Source organism: Zonotrichia leucophrys, chromosome 2 (assembly GCF_028769735.1).
Source record: "Zonotrichia leucophrys gambelii isolate GWCS_2022_RI chromosome 2, RI_Zleu_2.0, whole genome shotgun sequence".
NCBI lineage: Eukaryota > Metazoa > Chordata > Aves > Passeriformes > Passerellidae > Zonotrichia > Zonotrichia leucophrys.
This window is the reverse complement of record NC_088171.1, coordinates 95964191-95983809: the sequence shown is the minus strand read 5'-3', so window position 1 is coordinate 95983809 and position 19619 is coordinate 95964191. Positions and strand designations below refer to the sequence as shown.

The window sequence follows — 19619 nt, the reverse complement described above, 5'->3', positions numbered from 1 at the left end:
ACTTGCCACTGGCATAGTTAGAAGGGAATTGCTCATGCTAGCTATATTTTCAACAGTTGGTAGGACTGGTGAGTCATTTACAGAGAATGAGAGGATCTAGCATAAACGGAAAGGCTGTTAGAATAAAAAAAAAAACAAAAAACAAGTGGGTACAAAAGCCCTTGACATAAATAGAAGCAAGAAAAGAAAAATAAGGAAGTGCTCAGAATTCTACCCAGTCCATGCATTTTTGAGATAAACACACAAAATCTCACATCTGTCACCTTTACTTTCTGAATTTATTTTCTTCTTCCAACTTGGAAATCATTTGTGAAAGCTGTATTCCTTTTGCCATGGGACTCCACTGTCACATCAGACTGTGACATTTCTATGATTCTCCATCTTACCAGGTACTGTATTTGCAGGGTGGCCCGTGGCAGGAAGGAATGAGGAATTTGTCTCCATGTTCTCAGAAGGCTAATTTATTATTTTATGATACTATATTATATTAAAGAATACTATACTAAATTATACTAAAGAATACAGAAAACATACTTACAGGAGGCTAAAAGATATGGATGAGAACTCATGACTCTTTCTAGAGCCCCGATACAGCTTGGCTATAATTGCCCAATGAGTCAAAATAATTCACAGTAGAAACCAATGAAACAATCACTTGTTGGATAAACAATCTCCAAACACATTCAACATGTGAGCACAACACAGGAGAAGCAAATTAATTAAGACTGTTTTCCTCTTTCTAGGCGTCTTCTCAGCTTTCTAGGAGAAAATCCTAAGCAAAAGGATTTTTCAGAAAATATAAATATAACGATCAGGTATTTTTTGTATTGTATAATTTCACAGTTTCTTTCCCTATACCTGTTTCTTGCTGAAAACTGACCAGATGCATTACAGGCCCTAAAACCCCATTTTACACATTTATTTGTTCCCTTGTTTACTCTGGATTTCTTTTTTCTCTTTCTCCACATTTTGTTAGAACTTGTTCCCTAAGTCTCTCACTCTATAAATCCTTCTTTTCTACTTCGGACAAAATTCTAGTCTCTAACTCTTGTTCTGGTGTTTCAAGACTGGTCCCACATTTTACATCTAATTTCTGTCCCCCGTGCTCTATCTATTATTACACAAAATCATTTTCAGTCCTAGCAGCACCTTCCAAAAGGATCCCTGCTTTCATTCAAGTCTGTTCTCTTGCCTCCCATGTTCTTGAATTTGTCATTTCATATCACTTCTTGTCTCTTCTGTCATATGGTTATTCCCATTTCTACACAATTGCCTGACTTTAAGGTGCTAGAAAGATTCATGATGGTAAAAATATCAGTGAAGAAAGCACATCATTGTTTCTATTGTCAGATTAGTTGGTGCTGAAGCGTCAAGATGCTGTCCAAATGTCACAGAGTATAATCATAAATTTTCTCTCCACTCAACAAACCTCAAAGAATTAGTACTAGGGGTGCCAGCTCCATATCCTTCTCTCTTCACCTTATTACTTGTTTCTGAGTAGATTTGAAGTGTATTCTGTAATCAGGCTTTTGTAGAAATATAGCAGAGGCTCATCCAGCCCCTAGATTATAAACCTTTGCTATGTACCCCTGTGAGTACTGATAGCCAGGGGGAAAAAATACCTTATGAAGAGAAAGTGACCCTAAAAAGTTTGAGTTGTGTCTTCTCAATATTTCCAGTGAAGGGAAAGGCTCAGGTAGAATCAAAAGTACACTGTGTGCCAATACCTGCCTCTGTGGCTCATATCCCATGCAGGGTTTGTGTGCCTGTGACCACTGGGCCACCTCTTAAGGATTAAGAAATGGTTGTCTCCATCTGATGAAGTGGGCCAAGAGAATTTTTGCAAACAAGCTTATTTGCAAAATGACATAGCATTTACACATGAGTTTTCAAGACGAAGACCAAATGCAAGAGAAGTGGTATAGTAATGAGCAAGGATTCTGGGAGACAGCACAACAAAAAAGTTATTCCACATTCCCTAAAAAACATCACTGCTGGGAACATATCCAAAGTGTTGAGACACAGATTTCTCCAGCAAAAGGAAAAAAACCCAAGAAAAAGAGAAAAACACACACACACACAAAAAAAAAAAAGAGAACCCAAAAAAACCAACAAACCAGAGGAATTAGAAATTGTGAGCAGTTGCAGAGTAACAGAACATGGTGGGATAGTTCACATTGTAGTGCATGAGTGGGAACAGATTCTTTAAGAGGCACAGGTTGGGGATGACAGGAAGACAAACTGTGCTCTATTCAAAAGAGCAGCTTGAATGTGTGGAGCTTTGCCATGAGGTGGCTCACAAGCAAGCTGAGGGTTTACAGGTCTGGATCAGAGGGAGGCTAGTGAGGAAGCTGTTGTGATGATCAAGGGGTAAAATAAGATGCAGTCTTCTTTAGCTGACTTAAAGCAGCCTTGTAATCAGGAAAAAGATTAAAAATATTGATTTGACATGGAATTAGGAATTCTAAAACGCTGCTGCAATTGAAACTGGCAGGCAGCAATCAAAACCTCTATTAGTACATTGATGGGAAAACTAGAGGGGTCTTGTGATAAGGGTCTGAAGTGCTCAAAGCTTTGTTTGCTAAGATCTTTTACTGATAAGGTATGTCCTCTGACCTTTAAGGAGTCTGGAAGACCGAGGTACTGCCTGTGGTAGGAAGGGATTAATGATCAATAAAGTGAATAAATTTGTTTTACAACATTTCATACGACCACATGAATAACTTGATGTTGGTGAGGAAGCTGAGCCAAAATGACCTTACAAAATCTGGGTGATCCAGAGAGAGCCTTTGTGACTGGAGAATGGAAAGTGTCATATCGTTATTCAAAGATCAAGAAAGAGAATTTGGGGCATTAGAGGGTGGTCAACCTCACTGCAGTGTCCTGGAAGATTATGGATAAATCTGCATATCAAAGTCATTCATAGGCATATGAATGATAAGATGATTGGGAAAAACCACAATGGATTTACAAAGGTAAAACCACACCTAACTGATTTCCCTCTCCGATAAATGAATTAGTGGTCAAGGCATATTATTTGTTTTGACTTTCTCATGATTTTTGCATAGCTTACAATCATACCTTTGTTGCCAACCTAAAGAGATGTGAACTGGATGCACAGACTACAAGATGTTCGTAAAACTGACTGGACTAGAGGGTGCATGAAAAACTGGTTGGATTATAAGGATCCAAGAGTAATGGGTTGCAGTTTAAAATTCACTTAGCCAGATGGTTATTAGAGGCTTTCCTCACAGGCAGATACTTGGACTGTTACCATTTCACATCTTCACCTGCTACCTGGATGACATACAAAAACACACTCTCATCAAGTCTGTGGATGAAACCAAATGTAGAGGAAGAAGATAACATGCCTAAAAACAGGGTTGCTCTTCAGTGAGACTTTAACTGACTGGGACTGATGAAAATTCAGGAAGTTCAACAAAAACAATTAGAAATTCCAAAATCTGGAATGAAATGACCATGTGCAGCAGTATTGTCTGGGTCTGGGACTCGCTGGATAGAAAGGTTTTGAAGGAAAAAAAAAAAAAAAAAGAGATCCTGAGGTTAAAAGTTTGTACACCAATCAATAGTGCAGCTTTGAAGCAGTAAATGTTTATTGAAGAGTGGGATATATTAGCAAGAACATAGCCAGCAGATCGAAATACTCTGTATTTGGCATTTGTGACCGCATTTAAAGTATCTTGCCCAGCTTTGGTTTCCCAGTACAGGAAAAGTAGCAACACTGGGGAGCAAGTCTAATGGAGGTAAATCAAGATAGACCCTAGAGAGATTTTTTAATAGGTCATTAAATATATTCTCTTGTGCAGTTATATGTAGCTGGGAACTTCTTTTCCAGTCCAGATTAATTCACCACCTTTACTGCTTATAAGACAGCATACACTGCTTTGTAATCTTTGTCCCAGCACTAATGTACTCTTGAGATACTGAATCTGTACGTGGCCATGCCATTTCAATGTTTTCTGAAGTTGGCTGCCATGGGCACGGATAGAGTATAGCCTGTATCCAACAGATGTCCTGAGCCTGGCTCTTTCTAAACATGATGTAGATACTTTAAGCCTTATGAGGTGGCTTGACCTTGGCTGGATGCCAGGTGCCCAAGAGGCTCTAGCATTCTCCCTTCTCAGGTGATCAGGGGAGAGAAAATAAAATGGAAAGAAACCTCATAAGTTGAGATAAGGCCATTCACAAAAGCACAAGCAAAGGGCTCTGTATGCACAAGCAAAAACAGCAACAAAGATTTTATTCTCTACTTCCCATCAGCAAACGATGTCCAGTTGCATCCCAGAAGCAAGTCTTCAGCCTGCCTAGTAGTTACTCTGGAAGGCTAATGTTACAAATAACAAATGTCACTTTACTCCTTCACCTTTTTTTTTTCTTTATATCTGAGCTGATTTCATATGTCTTGAAATATCCCTTTTATCAGTTTGGGTCAGCTGTCCAGGTTGTGTCCCCTCCCAAGATGCTGCCCAAACCCAGCCTTCTGTTGGTGGGGCAGAACGTTGGAGAGAGAGCTGATGCTGCGCCAGTGCTACTCAGCAGCAGCCAAAACTCTGGTGTGTTAACAGCACCTTTCTGAATATCAATGCAAAGCACAGCACTGTGAGTCCTGCTATGGGGAAATGAACTCTGTCTCAGGCAGACCCAATATAGGCTTTTTTTCAGAAAATCGGGTGATCAGTGGTGTGATAAGAAAACAGTCCCTTAAGAGTTTAACATGTTAAAGTGTACTTGCAAATCTTATGTCAATTATTTAGTTCAGACACAACCTGTGAAGCTCTGAAAAACATTAGTGCACACATAAAAAGCAGTTAACAGGCAAATATCTTAAGGAGGATGGGGACATGAAGGCAAATAAGCAAGGCTCTTTTTACTCTCAGAAAAAACTAAATCATGCTTTATAGTATATGTGGATTCCATTTTTGTTTTCAACAGGTAAGCTACTTCTTGACTGAGGGTAAGGGAAATATACAGAAATATTTCTAAAATGTTTATCTCACTTTTTATAGTCCAGTGGTGTCTGAATCGTACTTACTGCAATCTGATCTCTGACTTTCATAGCTCTGTAAAGATAATTTGTAAATTTTTTACAGGAATAGCTTAGATATTTGTTAAGTAATGTATCATTGCATGCTTGAGTGTAATACATTGTAATATATCTGCATTGTCCACTGTCCTTAATAAACATTTTGGTCCAATCACTAATTGCATGGGCATTTTTAATCCCATGTAAACTGCATATGTATTTTCTCACCTTTTTTTTTTTACTTGCATGAAAGTTAGAACTCTGGGAAAGTGTTTTACATACAATGCCTTTCACTTATAGCTATGGTTCTTACATGTACATGCACATGTCCCAGGATGCTTTTGAGATTTGTATTTGTGCAAAGAATAATTAGTTACTCTTCTGATTTTTTTAGAAGGGCTTCTTCCCTTCCTACAGACTGTTCTTTGTCACAAGGTGTTCGTGTTAAAGGATCACACAGCTACTTGAAGATCTCATTTGTTAATTTTAACCAATACCCTAACACCTATACAAGAGGGTCTGTAATTTTCAAGCAGGCTGTAAAAGGGAAGATTCCCAATATGTCTTGATTTTTTTAAAAAAGAGAGGTACCCAGCCACTTGGTTACACAATCATTCAGGGAGAACAGACTGAATGGGATCAAAATATTAACCAAAAATCACAGATTCATATACATATCTCCCACTATTTATTTATTTATTCATAGTTATATTTTTCCTCAGTCAGAAGGGATTCTCCTGTTCATGAGTTCTGGCTGCATAACAGAGGGAGAATAATCTGTGAGCAGTCAACTAAAGCTGTCATAATTTTGTATGAACTAGCTTTCACACAGTTGGAAAAGCATTATTTTAAGAAATACTCAAAAAATTCATCATCACAAGCATTTCAAATATGCATGAACGGGCAACAGAGGGCAAGAGAAGAGAAATTACCATGTCTTAGGGAGGTAAGTGTAGTGGGAATCTTCTTTTCTCTACTGGATATTTTTAGCACAGTTCATGTGGTATAAGAAAACAATAGAGTCATTGCAAAGAAGCAGAATAATGGATGCTTTCCTCACCCAGGTGAAATAATTATGTAAAACTGGATTTACTTGACAGTCAGGCTTAAAGGACAGTTTAATCTAGAGAGATTGCGAGTTCTTGAGAGAGCACATAGCTCTACAGAAAATTTCAGGTAGGGAAGAAGCCAGCCATTAGAAGGTGGCTATACCTATATCCATTTAAACTCCATCCTAAAAGAGTCCCAGTCATACTATAACAAACGGCTGAGAAAATTCTACTGTCAGTAACAATAAATAAGAATTTGAAAGAATTCTTTTTAAAATATTTTTTCCATATTCTCACTGTCACAGAACACTTTAGGAGAAACATATGTTCTGTGCTAATTTATTTCTTCTAGTGAAAAAATTTGGAGGACCCTTTATCCTTTATCCACTGTAGTCTCTGTACTCTTAGTTCTGGTATGTGACAATGCAATGCATCTCTCTAGATGTAAATTAACACAGTCAAAATTAAGTCAGCATATGAAGATTACTGTTGCTAAACTAAGTATAGGGACATGCTTGCTTTCAGTTTTAATGAGTTCTAAATGTTTCCCATCTGGAACTCAATAGAAGGACAAACTGAACCTCCAGCTGTGGTCTCCCTGAATGTCTTTTTGAAGCAATTCCCACACTGTTCTAAAGTTTTACTCATCACAAAAGCTTCCTACAGAACTTGAGATATTTAAGTATTTTATTAATAACTGTATGCTTCACTTTGCCCTAATGTTACCTAAACTGTGCCAGCCCTCACACACTGAAATATATACTGCTATTTGCTATTACTCTGGCTAGTCTTATATGTAAGCAAAGATAAACAGCTTTAGGTATAGAATGACAAAAAATAAAATCGAAATCAATTTGTTGAGGCAATGCTTCAGAGAAAGAAAGGTCAAACTGCATACGAAAAAAACCCAGCTCTCTCGATCCATTCCTAGCTAAAAATGAGTTTTGCGTGCATGTGTACATATACAAGTGTGTGTGTGCCCTTTTGTGTATATTTACACACTGAAAGCATTTAAAAGAATTAGTTTTAATTAATTTAGCTATATCAGCAGAAATTACAATGTCTTATGATAACTACTAATTACTAATTTATGAACTTAGGTTTTGATTGAATTTATAGCACTCAATATATCAATATGCTGAGCAAAGGTCTTTTAATACAGTTGATCTCACAAAACAATTTAAATTATTTTTATTCCCCTGGCAAAAGTAACACTTCATTATTACAATGAAAGTACTATCAGTCAGAAAGATTAATTTAAAAACTTAACTTGGATATTTTTTGAGTTTTGGAGCATTTGTCAATAAGACCTGAATTTCTGTTGACACGGAGGTTTTTTTTTTGGTGCAGAATTTATAGTCATTATTTGCTTCTCCATGTTTTGCTATGTCATTATTTATACCATCTGTTGTATGTGATCTGCAGGGAACCAGCAAGTTAGGCAACTTTATTTTGCTGATGAATAGCAGAGAGGATTCACTAAATAGGTTAAGCTATAGGAGCTAAGAAACAGGAGATTTTAGATAAACTTGGTGTGCGAAGTATATTTTCATTATGACATTCAAATAACATTAAGTACAATTAGTGGTCTTTAGATTTTATTTGCAATAGGAAATAAGAAAAAATAGATCATGATTATTTTAGATAAGACCATAAACATGACTAGTTTGGGATCGATTTAAAACATGCATTCAAAATATATTTGTAGACTTTTACTTATATTATCAGAAGTATGATTAGCGTTGAAATACCTCAACATCCAAGAACAGTTGTGTTAACTAAGGGTTTGCACTGATTACTGCTGCTGGTTTTTAAATGAACATAATGGTAGATCATGACCAAATCCAAACCATACAATTCAAGCTCAATGGTTCTGGTATTTTTCATAAGCTCCACTCATGTGTAGTAGGAAACAGTAGACATTTTGGTGTACTTATAAGAATATCAGATATCCTGATATATTTTTTGTTAGAGGGGGAACAGAGCCTTTGTAGATTGCAACAGGGAGAACATGATTTGAGAACAATTAAAAGAGCTTCCCAGCACATTAAAAGTAGGCTTATACAAAGTAATTTATGTAAATAAATTGATTAGGTAACATTCAGAGTTGGTGTAAATGTAATGTTAAGAGGCACTCAAGTAAACTCCATTCATAAAAGGAAAGGACTTTACTGAAGTGAGTGAGACAAGCAAGATCAGCCTTTTAACTGAAATGACAATGTATTTATTTCACTATGGAACACTTGAATTTTACTGATTCTTGATTATATAAACAGCTGATCTAAATGCTTGTCTATCATCTGCCCAGCCAGCTAGTCTGTGTCTAGCTACACTCATGATGGATATCAAAAATTCCCAGGAATTTATAAACTCCGAGTGTGACTTAATTAACAGGTGGCCAGGAATAATAAAGTTCTATTTTAAGCATTATGACAGGTGAAATCATGTCAGATAAAAGAAGCCACTCTATTAAGAAAATGTGCCTTTTACAATGTATCATAGTTTACTACTGTGATTAAAAATTAGGCATGACTCCTCATGATAAATGATCCTGGAACAATTGTTCAAAACAGTAAGTGGTTCCAAATCTAGAAACTATGCAATGACTCAAAAACATTCCTTGGCCTTTCAACAATATATTAAAAGAGGGAAATTGATTAAATTTCTTTAGTTACTTATAACTGCTTAATGACAAGTCATTACACATGAAAAAAAGTATATTAATGACAGTGTTTTTTGAGTGTTCATTAACAGTAGAAAGTTATCCTGGGTCAAAGCAGACAATTAATCATAAGAGATATTTTTAAACAATGCTACCTGTGAGTCTGCCTATTCTTGAAACCAATGTCACATCAGAAGGACATGAAACCACTTTCAGCTATTTCTGAATAAATCCACCAGTAAACAAGCCCTTTTAGCCTATCTTCTACTTTGACAGATTGTCCAAGAAACAAATTTGGTCAATAAAAACAAAATGTTCTCTCTAAAAGTTAAAAAAGTCACAGCTGACAAACACAATGTAACTTCTAAACAACTCCTTAGCTTCATGTCCTGTCTCTCTCCTCCTCCCACAGATCCAGCTTGCAAGATGCTGACCAGTAATGAGATACACCACACATCCATCACACCCACTGTCTCAGGGGGAGGTGAGAGCACACAGGCTCTCTGGCAAGGCTGTGCTCAAACTCGGGTATAAAACTCAGAGGAAGGCAGCAATATATATGAGGAGAATTTATCGCTCCTAATACAGCTCCTGGCTCCCACCCTGCCATAAATAGGCTGGAGAAGTACTAAAACAGTGAGCACCAACAACACCCGGGTACAGACCGTTCCCTGGAAGGGAAGCAGTCCAACAGACAGTGGTTTCATAGGAATTTGTTACAACTGTTACACAGCAGCTTGTGAGGAAGATTGAAAGCTGTTGGAAGGGGTCTTGTGCTGCTGCTCCCATAGGAACCAGTCGTCATGGCGCCACTGGTCTACTTCACTACCACGTGTTCTACACTTCTAGCTCTCACGGTGCCCCTCAACATTAAATTTAAACCAACTCTGAATGTTACCCAAGCTATTTATTTATATAAATTATTTTCTATAAGCCTACTCTTACTGTACTGAGAGGCTCCTTTAATCATTCTAATTTCATATTTCCTGCAATCTCCAAAGCTGCAGTTGTACACTTTTCTCCTCCAACATGAAATACATCATGATATCCACACCTTATGAATACATCAAGATTTCTACCATTTCCAATAGCAAGTAGATTGTATGTTCTCAAACCCAGATGAAAAATTAAAAGGGAAAAGGTAATAATAAATATTGCAAAAAACATAAAAGAAAAAAAAATCATTATTGTAATTAGTGTACAATAAGAATTTACTCCACATTTTCCATTTATTGTAACTGCTTTTATAGGAGTCCTAACTCTGTAGCTTAGCATGAAGGACACAAGAGGAGCAGAGGGAAAGTGGCATTGTATGAGATACCTTCTTTAAATTCAGAAGATTGGCTGTCATTAAAACATATTTATAAAACAAAAAAAAACATGGTCAACATTACTGAGCTTGAATACATGAAGTGAGATATTCAGATTGTCCAGCTTCAATGGCCTAAGAAACTTCCAGGGATAGTTACAAGGAAAACATTGCCATTGGCCTCATTTTTCTTAGGAGAGAGCCAGAACAAAGATGTCATTGCCTTATTCAAGCCAAATGAACTGAAATAAATGGGAAAACTGAATGTGGTTATGGTAGGCAGAATTTTAAAACAAAACTGAGTAATTCTTATTTTAAATTATTTTGACTGAGTATTTTTATTTTAAATTAAAAACATAGTAGAAATTAAAACCTTTGGAACTTGAAACCACCTCAGTTTCTGTTTCCTTGAGTGACACGATCGAGTTATAAACACAAGAAGTAGTTTTACAATGTCAACCATTAAGATAACTGTATTTATTGTATTTTAATAAAAAAAGGTTGCTGCTGACTCAGGTTTTACTTCATGTACTTAAACTTAGCCCTGTGATATTTTGCAACTAGAAACATTGCAGTCATGCCAAAGCACAAAGAGGAACTAGAAAATGCAACCCATTTAAGAAACCAACAACCTGAAACCAATTCATTAAGTAACTGAGAAAGTGAAACAGCAAAGCAAACAAACCATATCAATGGTCAAAATGCACAAAAATGTTAAATATTAAATTGGCTTATATATTAGTCATCTGAGGTATATAAGCAACACAGATAAGGGATTTTTAAGAATATATGACTTTAATTTTGTCCCTTGAATGATAAATTTACAATGAAAATGACATGTCCACCATAATTTTGAAATACAATGTAGCTACCACCGCTTTCCTGAAAATACCTTTCCATTATATTTGGTTGTGGCAGAGAAGTAAATTTGACAAAAAATAAATTCTTATGCACATCCATCCTTAGGGGATTCATAATAAAATGGCACATTTAAAACTAAATAAATATCAATAAAAATTCTATAAAATAAACATTCCTCCTGGATCTCCTCAGACAAGATTTTCCTCACATATTGTCTAGTACACCATTTCAAAAAATTCAAAAAACCCCACTGAACTAAAAAATAAAATTAAAAAACTGAAGAAACAGGATCAGTTTATTGAGATTGAGGCAAAAGGATACAATTGACATTGGCCTGATATTTTACCTCTTGTTGATTGCAATAATAATTTTCTCAGTGTTCAATACCGATGTCAGTCCACCTCTAGAACTTTGAGGCCATTTGTGTTGGGAAGAGCAGACGCAGCGAATATATGCATGGCACCTGTGCCAGCTTCTGGAGCATTTGTGGATCCTCTGAGGCCCCTCTCCCTCTGAGGCCCCTCTCCCTAAGGCTGTCAAAGATGCTTGTGCCTACTCCTCCAATACTTGCCACAGACAGCTCAAGCAGAGATGGTTTTATTTATTTTGGAAGAGGAAAACTTTGCTCTGCCATCTCTCTGTGCTCCCACAATGTGTACTTAAGCATTAGTGGACAAATATATCAAATAAATATCAGATAAAAACCTCCAAAATATGGTAATGCAAAGAAAGTATATATTTTAGGGTATGGTCAGAGAAGATATTCAAAGCCTCCACTGTTGCTTCTAGAAATGTCAGGACAAGTCAGAAATGTCAGTTCCTTTACCGGTTTCCAGATTGTAATTGAAGGATCATGTAGCTCTCTTACTCTTTCTCTCTTTCTCTCTCTCTAAATAGGTCTATAAAATCAGCTGGAAAGTGCAGACAGAAATTGTTCACTGGTTAGCTTTACTTAGAGCTACAGGGTATATATGTGCTTTGTTTTGTCTTATTGATCAATCTAGCTTACATTTTTAGCACACACAAACAAAGATCAGGAAAAATAAAAAGTTGATGAAAAACACGAACAACACAAATAAGGTTCCAATCGTGCAAATTTTGCTTCACTGGATAAAGCACTTCTTGACACAGTAATGTCCAGAATCCCCCTCCCCCAGAAAAAATACAGGACTGAGACTGAAGCCATTCTTTTTTTTTTCCTTTTTTTTTCTTTTCTTTTTTTTTTTTCTTTTTTTCCTTAAGGCTATACAACACAAAGAAATAAAGCATGGAAGAACACCTCATTGGGCTGAACACTCCATTCTTCTGGCTCTAGAGTGAGCCTTTGACAAAGCAATTCTGTGGTCCGAGTTATTTGTTTCATTGGGACAACAACAAGAGAAAGAAAAAGAGGAAAAAATGAAAGAGACGAAAAAATAAAAAGAATAAGAAAGTCAATGATCCCAACAATAAAATCCAAAATTGACTTTACAATCACAGGTACAAATTGCTCAGGTCGATAATTTCATTTCTCCTAAAGATCACTGTCGTCTAAAACTAATTAGAGGCGCAGGTTCCAAGGAATTGTCAATATTCAAAGCAAATGTTGGAGTTTAGAAGGTTATCATTCTTCTACTGTGACAGTCTGACGGGGTGACCGAAAATATTGTCATGTGCTGCCAAGTTCAGGGTGTCACTAACAATTGAATCCTTGCTCCGGCTCATGGATCTGTCTCCTATTAGGCCTTCTTTTATAGTGGAAAGACTAAGAAGCCGGAAAAGGTTGAATATTTCCACCCTCCCATGAGGTTACCCCTTTCCAGTTTGAGATGCACTTTGTCTTCTCTTTCCATGAGGAGCAAGACCCCATTGCTGGCTGCTTCTCTGGTGACGTCCTGATCCCCTGCAAAAGCTGAAATCACTGGGTAGTTGTTTTGCATTAAACTGACCTAAAAAGTGCAAAGAGACAGAATCTGAGTTTTCGCAATACTCTCAATGATTTTTTTTTTTGCCCTGTGCACATCACTAAACTTTTGTACAGGTCAGAATCTAGGTTGAATTAAGCTACGGAAATAGGCAATGCATGATTTCTGTCATGTATACAGACCCCTTTAAAAATAACCCACAATCTCATTCTTTAACTTCCGTGTTTTGGGTTTATTTTTTTAAATACGAGTCTTGAAATTAGCATTTGAAGACAAAAAATAAAAAAGAAAATGAAAGGAAGGACAGCATCTTTCAATTAGAACCCACCTGGATGGTTTGTCTGTTATAGACCTTGACCACGTGGAAACTGAAACTATATATCCCTTTTCTTGGTGCTACAAATATACTGGAAGTAAGATCAAAATGGTTGCCAATATTAACTAATACCTGGAATGAAAACAAATAAAACAGAACAAAGAAAAGGAGAAAGAGAAAGAGAGAAATCAGAGAAATCAGACTCCACCTTAGAGAAGCACCAGCAAAAATTTGACATGAGCTCAATGACCAACATAAAGCATAGCCAAAATGGCATTTGCAGCACAATTAAAAGTGCATGGCAGGGGAATGGAGTCAAGCTACAGAGGCATTTAAAAGGCATCAGAGTTAATAAAGCAATTTAGTTACACAAAAATTATCTCCAAAGCCTGTTAGATGAAGTGCAAATGTCCACACTGAGCTGTCAATAAAGCAAAGGTGGCAGAAGGAAGAGGGGGAGGAGTGTGAAATGGAGGGAAGGAGGGAGGGGGAAAAAGGTAGGGAAAAATACCAAAAGTCATTAGCTCATAATGGAAATGTAGTATTTTAGATAGCACTACTGAAATCAGAGCTGGCTTCGAGTTTAATAGGGTATAGAACTAAAACTGCACTACAGAGAGGGGCAAAGGAGGAAAGAGGATGCTCAGCAACAGCAACATCTGCCAGCTCATGTTCTCTGTCCCTCTGGAGGGCTGTGCCACTTAGCCCACACGCTCCTCAGGAGGCTGGGGTGGGCCTGCTCCTCCTTCCCGGCAAACACCTTAATTTTTCATATATTTCAATGGTTTTTTTGAAACAAAACAAAACCAAAAAGAAAGAGGAAGAGCACTCCGGCAGATGTGCAAAGCCTCGTTCGGAGGCGGCGGCCGCACCCTGCCGATCCCGCCGATCCGACAGGGACCTGGCCTCGGCTCATCCTCTGGCGCCTTGTCCCGGCTCCTGTGACGGGAGCAGGGTTTGGCTCAAAGGGCACGGGCACGGAAGAACCCGCGGGTCGGTGGCGATGCCGTCCGGGGAGCGGGTGCGCCCGAGCCAGCTGCTCCGCCGGGGCCACCCTGCACCCTCAGTCTGCGGGCTAAAACTCCGCTCTAATGAAAAAATGCAAAGCGGGAGGGGAAAAAAAAAAAAAAAAAAAACCACAAAACCATATTATCGCCCCCCACCTCAAAATCCCAAGCTTTTTTCTCCCAAACAGCCAAAGTCTATAATTCCCCCCAAAAAAGGAACAAAAAAATGATTTAAAAAAATCTTATTGTGCGAGCACCGAGAAAACGCCTTCAAACTCCGAGGAACTGCACATTGCCGGGTAAATTATCGAACATATACAATATATTTAGCAAGTTGGGGGGTTGATTTTTTTTGTTTTGTTTTGTGGTTTTTTTTCTACTGATTCAATTTTATGAGATCTCATATGCAACGAATGGCTGTGCAAACTCATTAGGAAGGACAGGTAGACAGATAAATGACAACCAGACAGGTAAGAAAAAAAACAAATAACCCAAAAACAACAACAAACAAACAAGCCCAGAGAAAACAGTCTGATATGCTAATTTTGGCTGACTCTGCAATACTACTTCAGGAGTCACAAGCGGTAGGAAAAAAGGAAATTTCACCGCAAAAATAAAGTGAATGGACGGGGTTTGGTCTCCGGGAGGGGAGCGGTGCGAGGCAGGGCAGGACAAGCAGAGCAGGCTGCTCGCTGCTCTGCCCGGCGCATGCCGTGCGGGATAACGCCATTCCGATACGGCCCGCCGGGGACACCGTTTGCCTCGTCTGATAACGCGGGAAACACCCTCTTCTTCCTCATCCCTCCCTCCCTCGGAGAGACGCTGTGACATTGCCAAATGCGCTCCGAACAGGCAGATCCGGCGACTCCTCATCGGTACCACTCTGAAATTGCACAGAAGGAGGGATGCTCACGCTTCCCCGGGTCGTTCCTGGCTGGCCAAGGCAATCCTTGGTTGCAAGGCGCCCCCGCACGCGTCCGAGGCACAGACTTTCGCCTTAAAGCTCTTTCCGTACTAGCCATTGTGACCGGACAGGCAGGCAGCATGTTCCCCCCCCGTACCACCCTGGGAAAGCCCCGCAGCTACCTAAATGAACTTTCCAAAGTCTTTCTGGGCTGTTGAGACGTGAAGTTGCTATTGGGCGAGTGGGTCGGGATAAGGAGATGGAAGGGGAGCCAGGAGGAGAACACGCGTGCAGCCAGGGGAGGCAGGGGCGGGGGATGCCCGCGCAGGACGCGGGGACAAGGGGGAGCGAGGGCGAAGCAGGCGGCGCCTGACCTGGTCGAAGTAGATGGTCATGGTGCGGTTGCTCATCTCGGAGGGCTCGTGGTTGGTGCTGCGGGTGGCCGAGAAGGCCACTTTGGCGCTGCCCGAGCGCACCGAGATCCCCAGCGAGGAGGTGATGGCGCCGTCGGCCGAGGGGCTAGAGTCGCAGACCACCAGGCACTTCCCCTCCAGGACGATGGGCTCCGTGTCGTTCTGCGCCCGCACCGGGCACCCGGCGGGCAGCAGCAGCAGCAGCAGCGGCAGCGCCGCCGCCAGGCAGCAGGAGCAGCCGCCCGCCGGCTCCGGCAGCGCCCCCCGCCGCCGCCGCCCCATGCCCGGCGCCGGACCGCGGCCGCCGCCGCCGCCGCTCCGGATGGCCGCCGACATGCGGGCGGGCGGGCGCGGGAGGCGGAGGGGGCTGCGCGCCTGCTGCCGCCGGGGCGCCCTGCGGCCAGCGCTCTGCGGGACGGCGGCTGGGCAGCGGCGGCTGCGGCCGCGCCTTCCTCCCCTTCTCCTCCTCCTCCTCCGCCTCCTCCTCTGCGCGGGGCGAAGGAGCCTTCTCAGAGGGCGGGCGGCACGCAGCAGCCTGCCAAGGGGAAAGGCGGAGGTGAAGCACGGCGGCGGGCAGGCGGGGAGCCGGCACCGCGCCGCCCGCAGGGCTGCCCCTCCCCGCCCCCGGCGCCCCGGCGAGTACAACAGGTCTGGGAGACACCTGGCTGCCCGGTGTTCCCTCTGTCTCGGGTTCCCCAGCAGCCTGCCGTACTCCGAGGGGGGAGGAGGGGCAGCGCTGCATCCCCAAACCCCCGGCGGAGCATCCTGCGGGTGCCTCGGGCAGTCCCTTTCCTGCCCCACAATCAGTGGGGTCTCCAAAACCCGGCTCCACTTCTTCCCACAGCCCCGCTATTAACTACATCTGCGAGCCCGGTTTGTATCCGTCTATCCGTCTCCTAACGCCCCAGACACCACGGAAGGAGATTTTATTCTCGCTCTAAGTAACGCGCCCTCTCTCCCCTCGATGGAGCTGCCCCGCTATCTGTAGAGTTCGCTCCCGCCCCGGCCGGGCTCTGGAGCCGCCGCCGCCCTTCTCCCCGCCTGGGCACCGATTTGTACTTCCCAATCTTCTGAGACCCAAGCCAGGCTAGCACCACTGCTGCTGACCCCGGCGACTCCCTAAACTCGCGAAAAGGAGGCAGCCGGCTCAGATATCCCCCGGTTCCCACCCCGGCATGCACACATACCGCAGGGAGTCAAAGCCGTGATCACCCGGCTTCTCCCTCTGAAGTTGCATCTCAGTTTTTCCCGTTCACCAGAACACCCGGTGATCTCGCTCCTGGAAGATCGCCCCTACACTTCCCCGGAGGCATCTCTACGGTTGCCCTAACCCTGCACCTTACTCTTGCTATCATTGAAAATGATATTTTGCGAAAAGAACAGCCGGCGGGGAGGAGAAGGGCTTTTTTACCTGGGAGGTCCATGACGGGAGAGGCGCGTTGGCTAGATAGCTCGTCCGTGAACTTGTATCGCTTAGAGAAAATGAGCCGAGATTGCGCTGGCAGAAAGAAAAGGAAACAGGAGTCGCCTCTTTCTCTCCCGCCCATTGCCAATAATCATCCCCCTCCCGCTAGCCGCTACCACCACCACCCCTCTTCCTCCCTCCTCCCCTCTTCTCCGGCACACACGCACACACACACACGCACAGGCGCCCGTCAGGGATTCAGACACCGGCACCAGAGCGGAGCGCTGCCACGGCACCACCGGCGATGCTGCACCCCAGTCCTTGCCCCGGCCAGGCACCCCTGCGCCTTGGAGCCGCACCCCGACACATGGCGAACAGCAGCGACAAGCCGAGATGTTCCCACTGGGACGGCCTTCCCGGTGTCACCGGAGGCAGGGAAGAGCCGTGCCGCCTCTCCCCCCCCCCCCTCCCCCGCCATTATTTCTACTTGAACCCGTCGTGCTAAGAGGCCCCTGTTCCAACATGCCACCGACACGGTAGCGCTCACCAACCGAACCACACGGCATCACTCACTGGGAGCTATTTGGAATTCACAGACTTTTATTCTGACAACAATAATCACTGAAAAAGACATGTTTTCGGGGCACTTCGGGCCGTAGGGCTGCGCCCCGCACACCGCAAGGCCCCATTCCCACACACCTCGGCGCCCAAAGTTCGGCGGCGGCTCCCCCTTTATTAATAGATTTCTTCCCCGGGGCGTCCTGATTCCCGGCCTGTTCCCCGACCCGCTCCCGAACCTGGACCTGCTCCCTGACCCGCTTCAGGACTCTGGTACTTACTCCCCGACTCGCTCCCGAACCGAACCTGTTCCCAAGCCCACTCCCGTCCCAGGGCTCGTTCCCGGCCCCGGCTCCAGTCCCTTCCCCGGCCCCGGTTCCCGATCCCTCTCCCGGTCCCGCCCGCGGCTCCGCTCCGAGCGCGGTCGCGCGGCGCCACCTGGCGGCGGTGCGAGGCGAGCCGCGGGTCTGTGAGGGACTGAGGGAACACGGAGGGACGGAGGGAACGCGGAGGGACGGAGGGAACACGGAGGGTCGCACCCCGTCAGGGGAGGGAGAAGGGAAATTCCCAAAGGGCAGAACGCTCGGCTGAGGAGCTGGGTGGCCTCTCCCTCTGGGTGCCTGCGGGGCCTGGGTGAGCTGGGCTCTCAGGTCGCCCCTGCCTTGCGGAGCGGCCGCGATGATGTCTGTCACAGCCAAGGTTATCATCAGATGTTGCTGGCTGTAAATGTTTCGTGCTCCTGAGCTCGTGGGGCTGCTGCTGAGAGGTTATCAGCAATGCGAGGGAGGGTAAGGCAGAGCTCTGGCAATGCAGGTTTGAGAAACACCATTGCATTTTGATGCATTTCTGTCAATTGTAAGCTGGGTTTTTTCATGGCATATGGCATTTTCCTAGAGATCCTGAAACTTAGACTTCAGCATCTGGAAGGAACTTATCAGAAAACTGTGTTTACATTTAAGCGGTAGCTCCTGATATAGAGAAAATTTGCAGGTGTATGTCAACAGTAAAATTACAATTCTCTCTCCATGAATGAGCGCTCCTCTGTTTCAATCTTCTGCTTTAAGCAGGAGCAAGGAACCCCTGAGGGTGTCTGCCTGGTGATTTGCACCGAGAAATTAATCATGCCCTGAAATTACAGCTAAGCAGTGTGCAGGGAATTCCTAACCTATAGCTCCTTATTTCAAATGAGAAATTTATGCTAAGCCTGAAATACTCATGTTTAATGGTCTTTTTCCTGAGTTCAAGCACAGAGCGATGGGAGCAGAAAGCTGAAAAGTGTAGTGCATTAAAATTATCAGAAATCAGAGCAGGAACAAGTGTGTGGCTGTAAGGCAGCACGTATTCTGCAAGACAGGGAAAAGGAGCACAGAAATTCCTTTAGAAGAGATTGACACTCAATGTTACCTGTGTCTGGTACACTAGGGAGTTGCTATTATTTCTCCTTAGATCACACTACTCATTGATTATGACTACGTTGTATAAAAGAGGCATTAAAGCAGAGCCAAAGGATTTGTACCTTGTTCTATATGACTTAAAACATAAGGCCCAGTGCTGAGGGAATGATGGCATGTTATCCCTTCTGCCTGCAACTTCCAAGGAAGATGAGCATCAGAACTAAAGGGAACTGAAAAGCCATTAAATCCAATGTGCACCCACAGGAAAAAAAAGAGATTAAATCTTGCCCTTTTTAGTACAAGAAATAGATCCCAAATGCATAGAAACTCCCTTCTTCTTAGATAGGTAACTAGTAAAAGACCTGTAAGTAAAAATCAGTATGCAGTATGAATAGAGGGAGGGGCAATAACAGAATATTTACTTCTAATAAAATACTGAATCATATGACATTTACAGTGCTTATTAGAAAACAGTTCTGTGTGTTACTTCTAATTAAATATTGTCCTTAATGGAATAAAACTGCAGCCTTCATGGAGCTATGTAGCTGGTGGATTTACTTGAGCATCTTTCTTTTTTTATTTTTTTTGAGTTGGAGGAATGAAAATATAGAACATTAAATTATTAATGTCAGAAAATGCACCTCAGTTATAAAGTGACTTCAGAAAATATAGCTTCTAAAGTAAATTTGCAGGTAAGTTACTGGTAAAGTTTGGTAAAGCTCTCTTTCTTGAGTTCAAAAAGTTGGTTGTAGTTGGAAAAGAATAGTGTGTAATCAAGTTCATGTCATTTTTC

At 42.4% G+C, this 19619-nt stretch overlaps 1 protein-coding gene across 2 annotated transcripts; it reads right to left on the bottom strand.

Moving 5' to 3' along the window:
- Positions 1-7229: 7229 nt before the first annotated feature.
- On the bottom strand, positions 7230-17776 carry CBLN2 (cerebellin 2 precursor). 2 transcript variants are annotated; one of them, XM_064705750.1, is made up of 5 exons: positions 17714-17776; positions 16881-16967; positions 15431-16004; positions 13158-13277; positions 7230-12853 (listed from the first exon to the last, which is right to left on the bottom strand). In XM_064705750.1, exons 3-5 carry the CDS (start codon positions 15803-15805, stop codon positions 12656-12658), a joined length of 693 nt encoding a protein of 230 aa, XP_064561820.1. In that variant the 5' UTR covers positions 15806-16004; positions 16881-16967; positions 17714-17776; the 3' UTR covers positions 7230-12655. The 2 variants fall into 2 exon arrangements, with proteins under 2 accessions (XP_064561820.1, XP_064561819.1); XM_064705749.1 differs by lacking the exon at positions 17714-17776 and adding an exon at positions 17116-17242.
- Positions 17777-19619: the final 1843 nt, after the last annotated feature.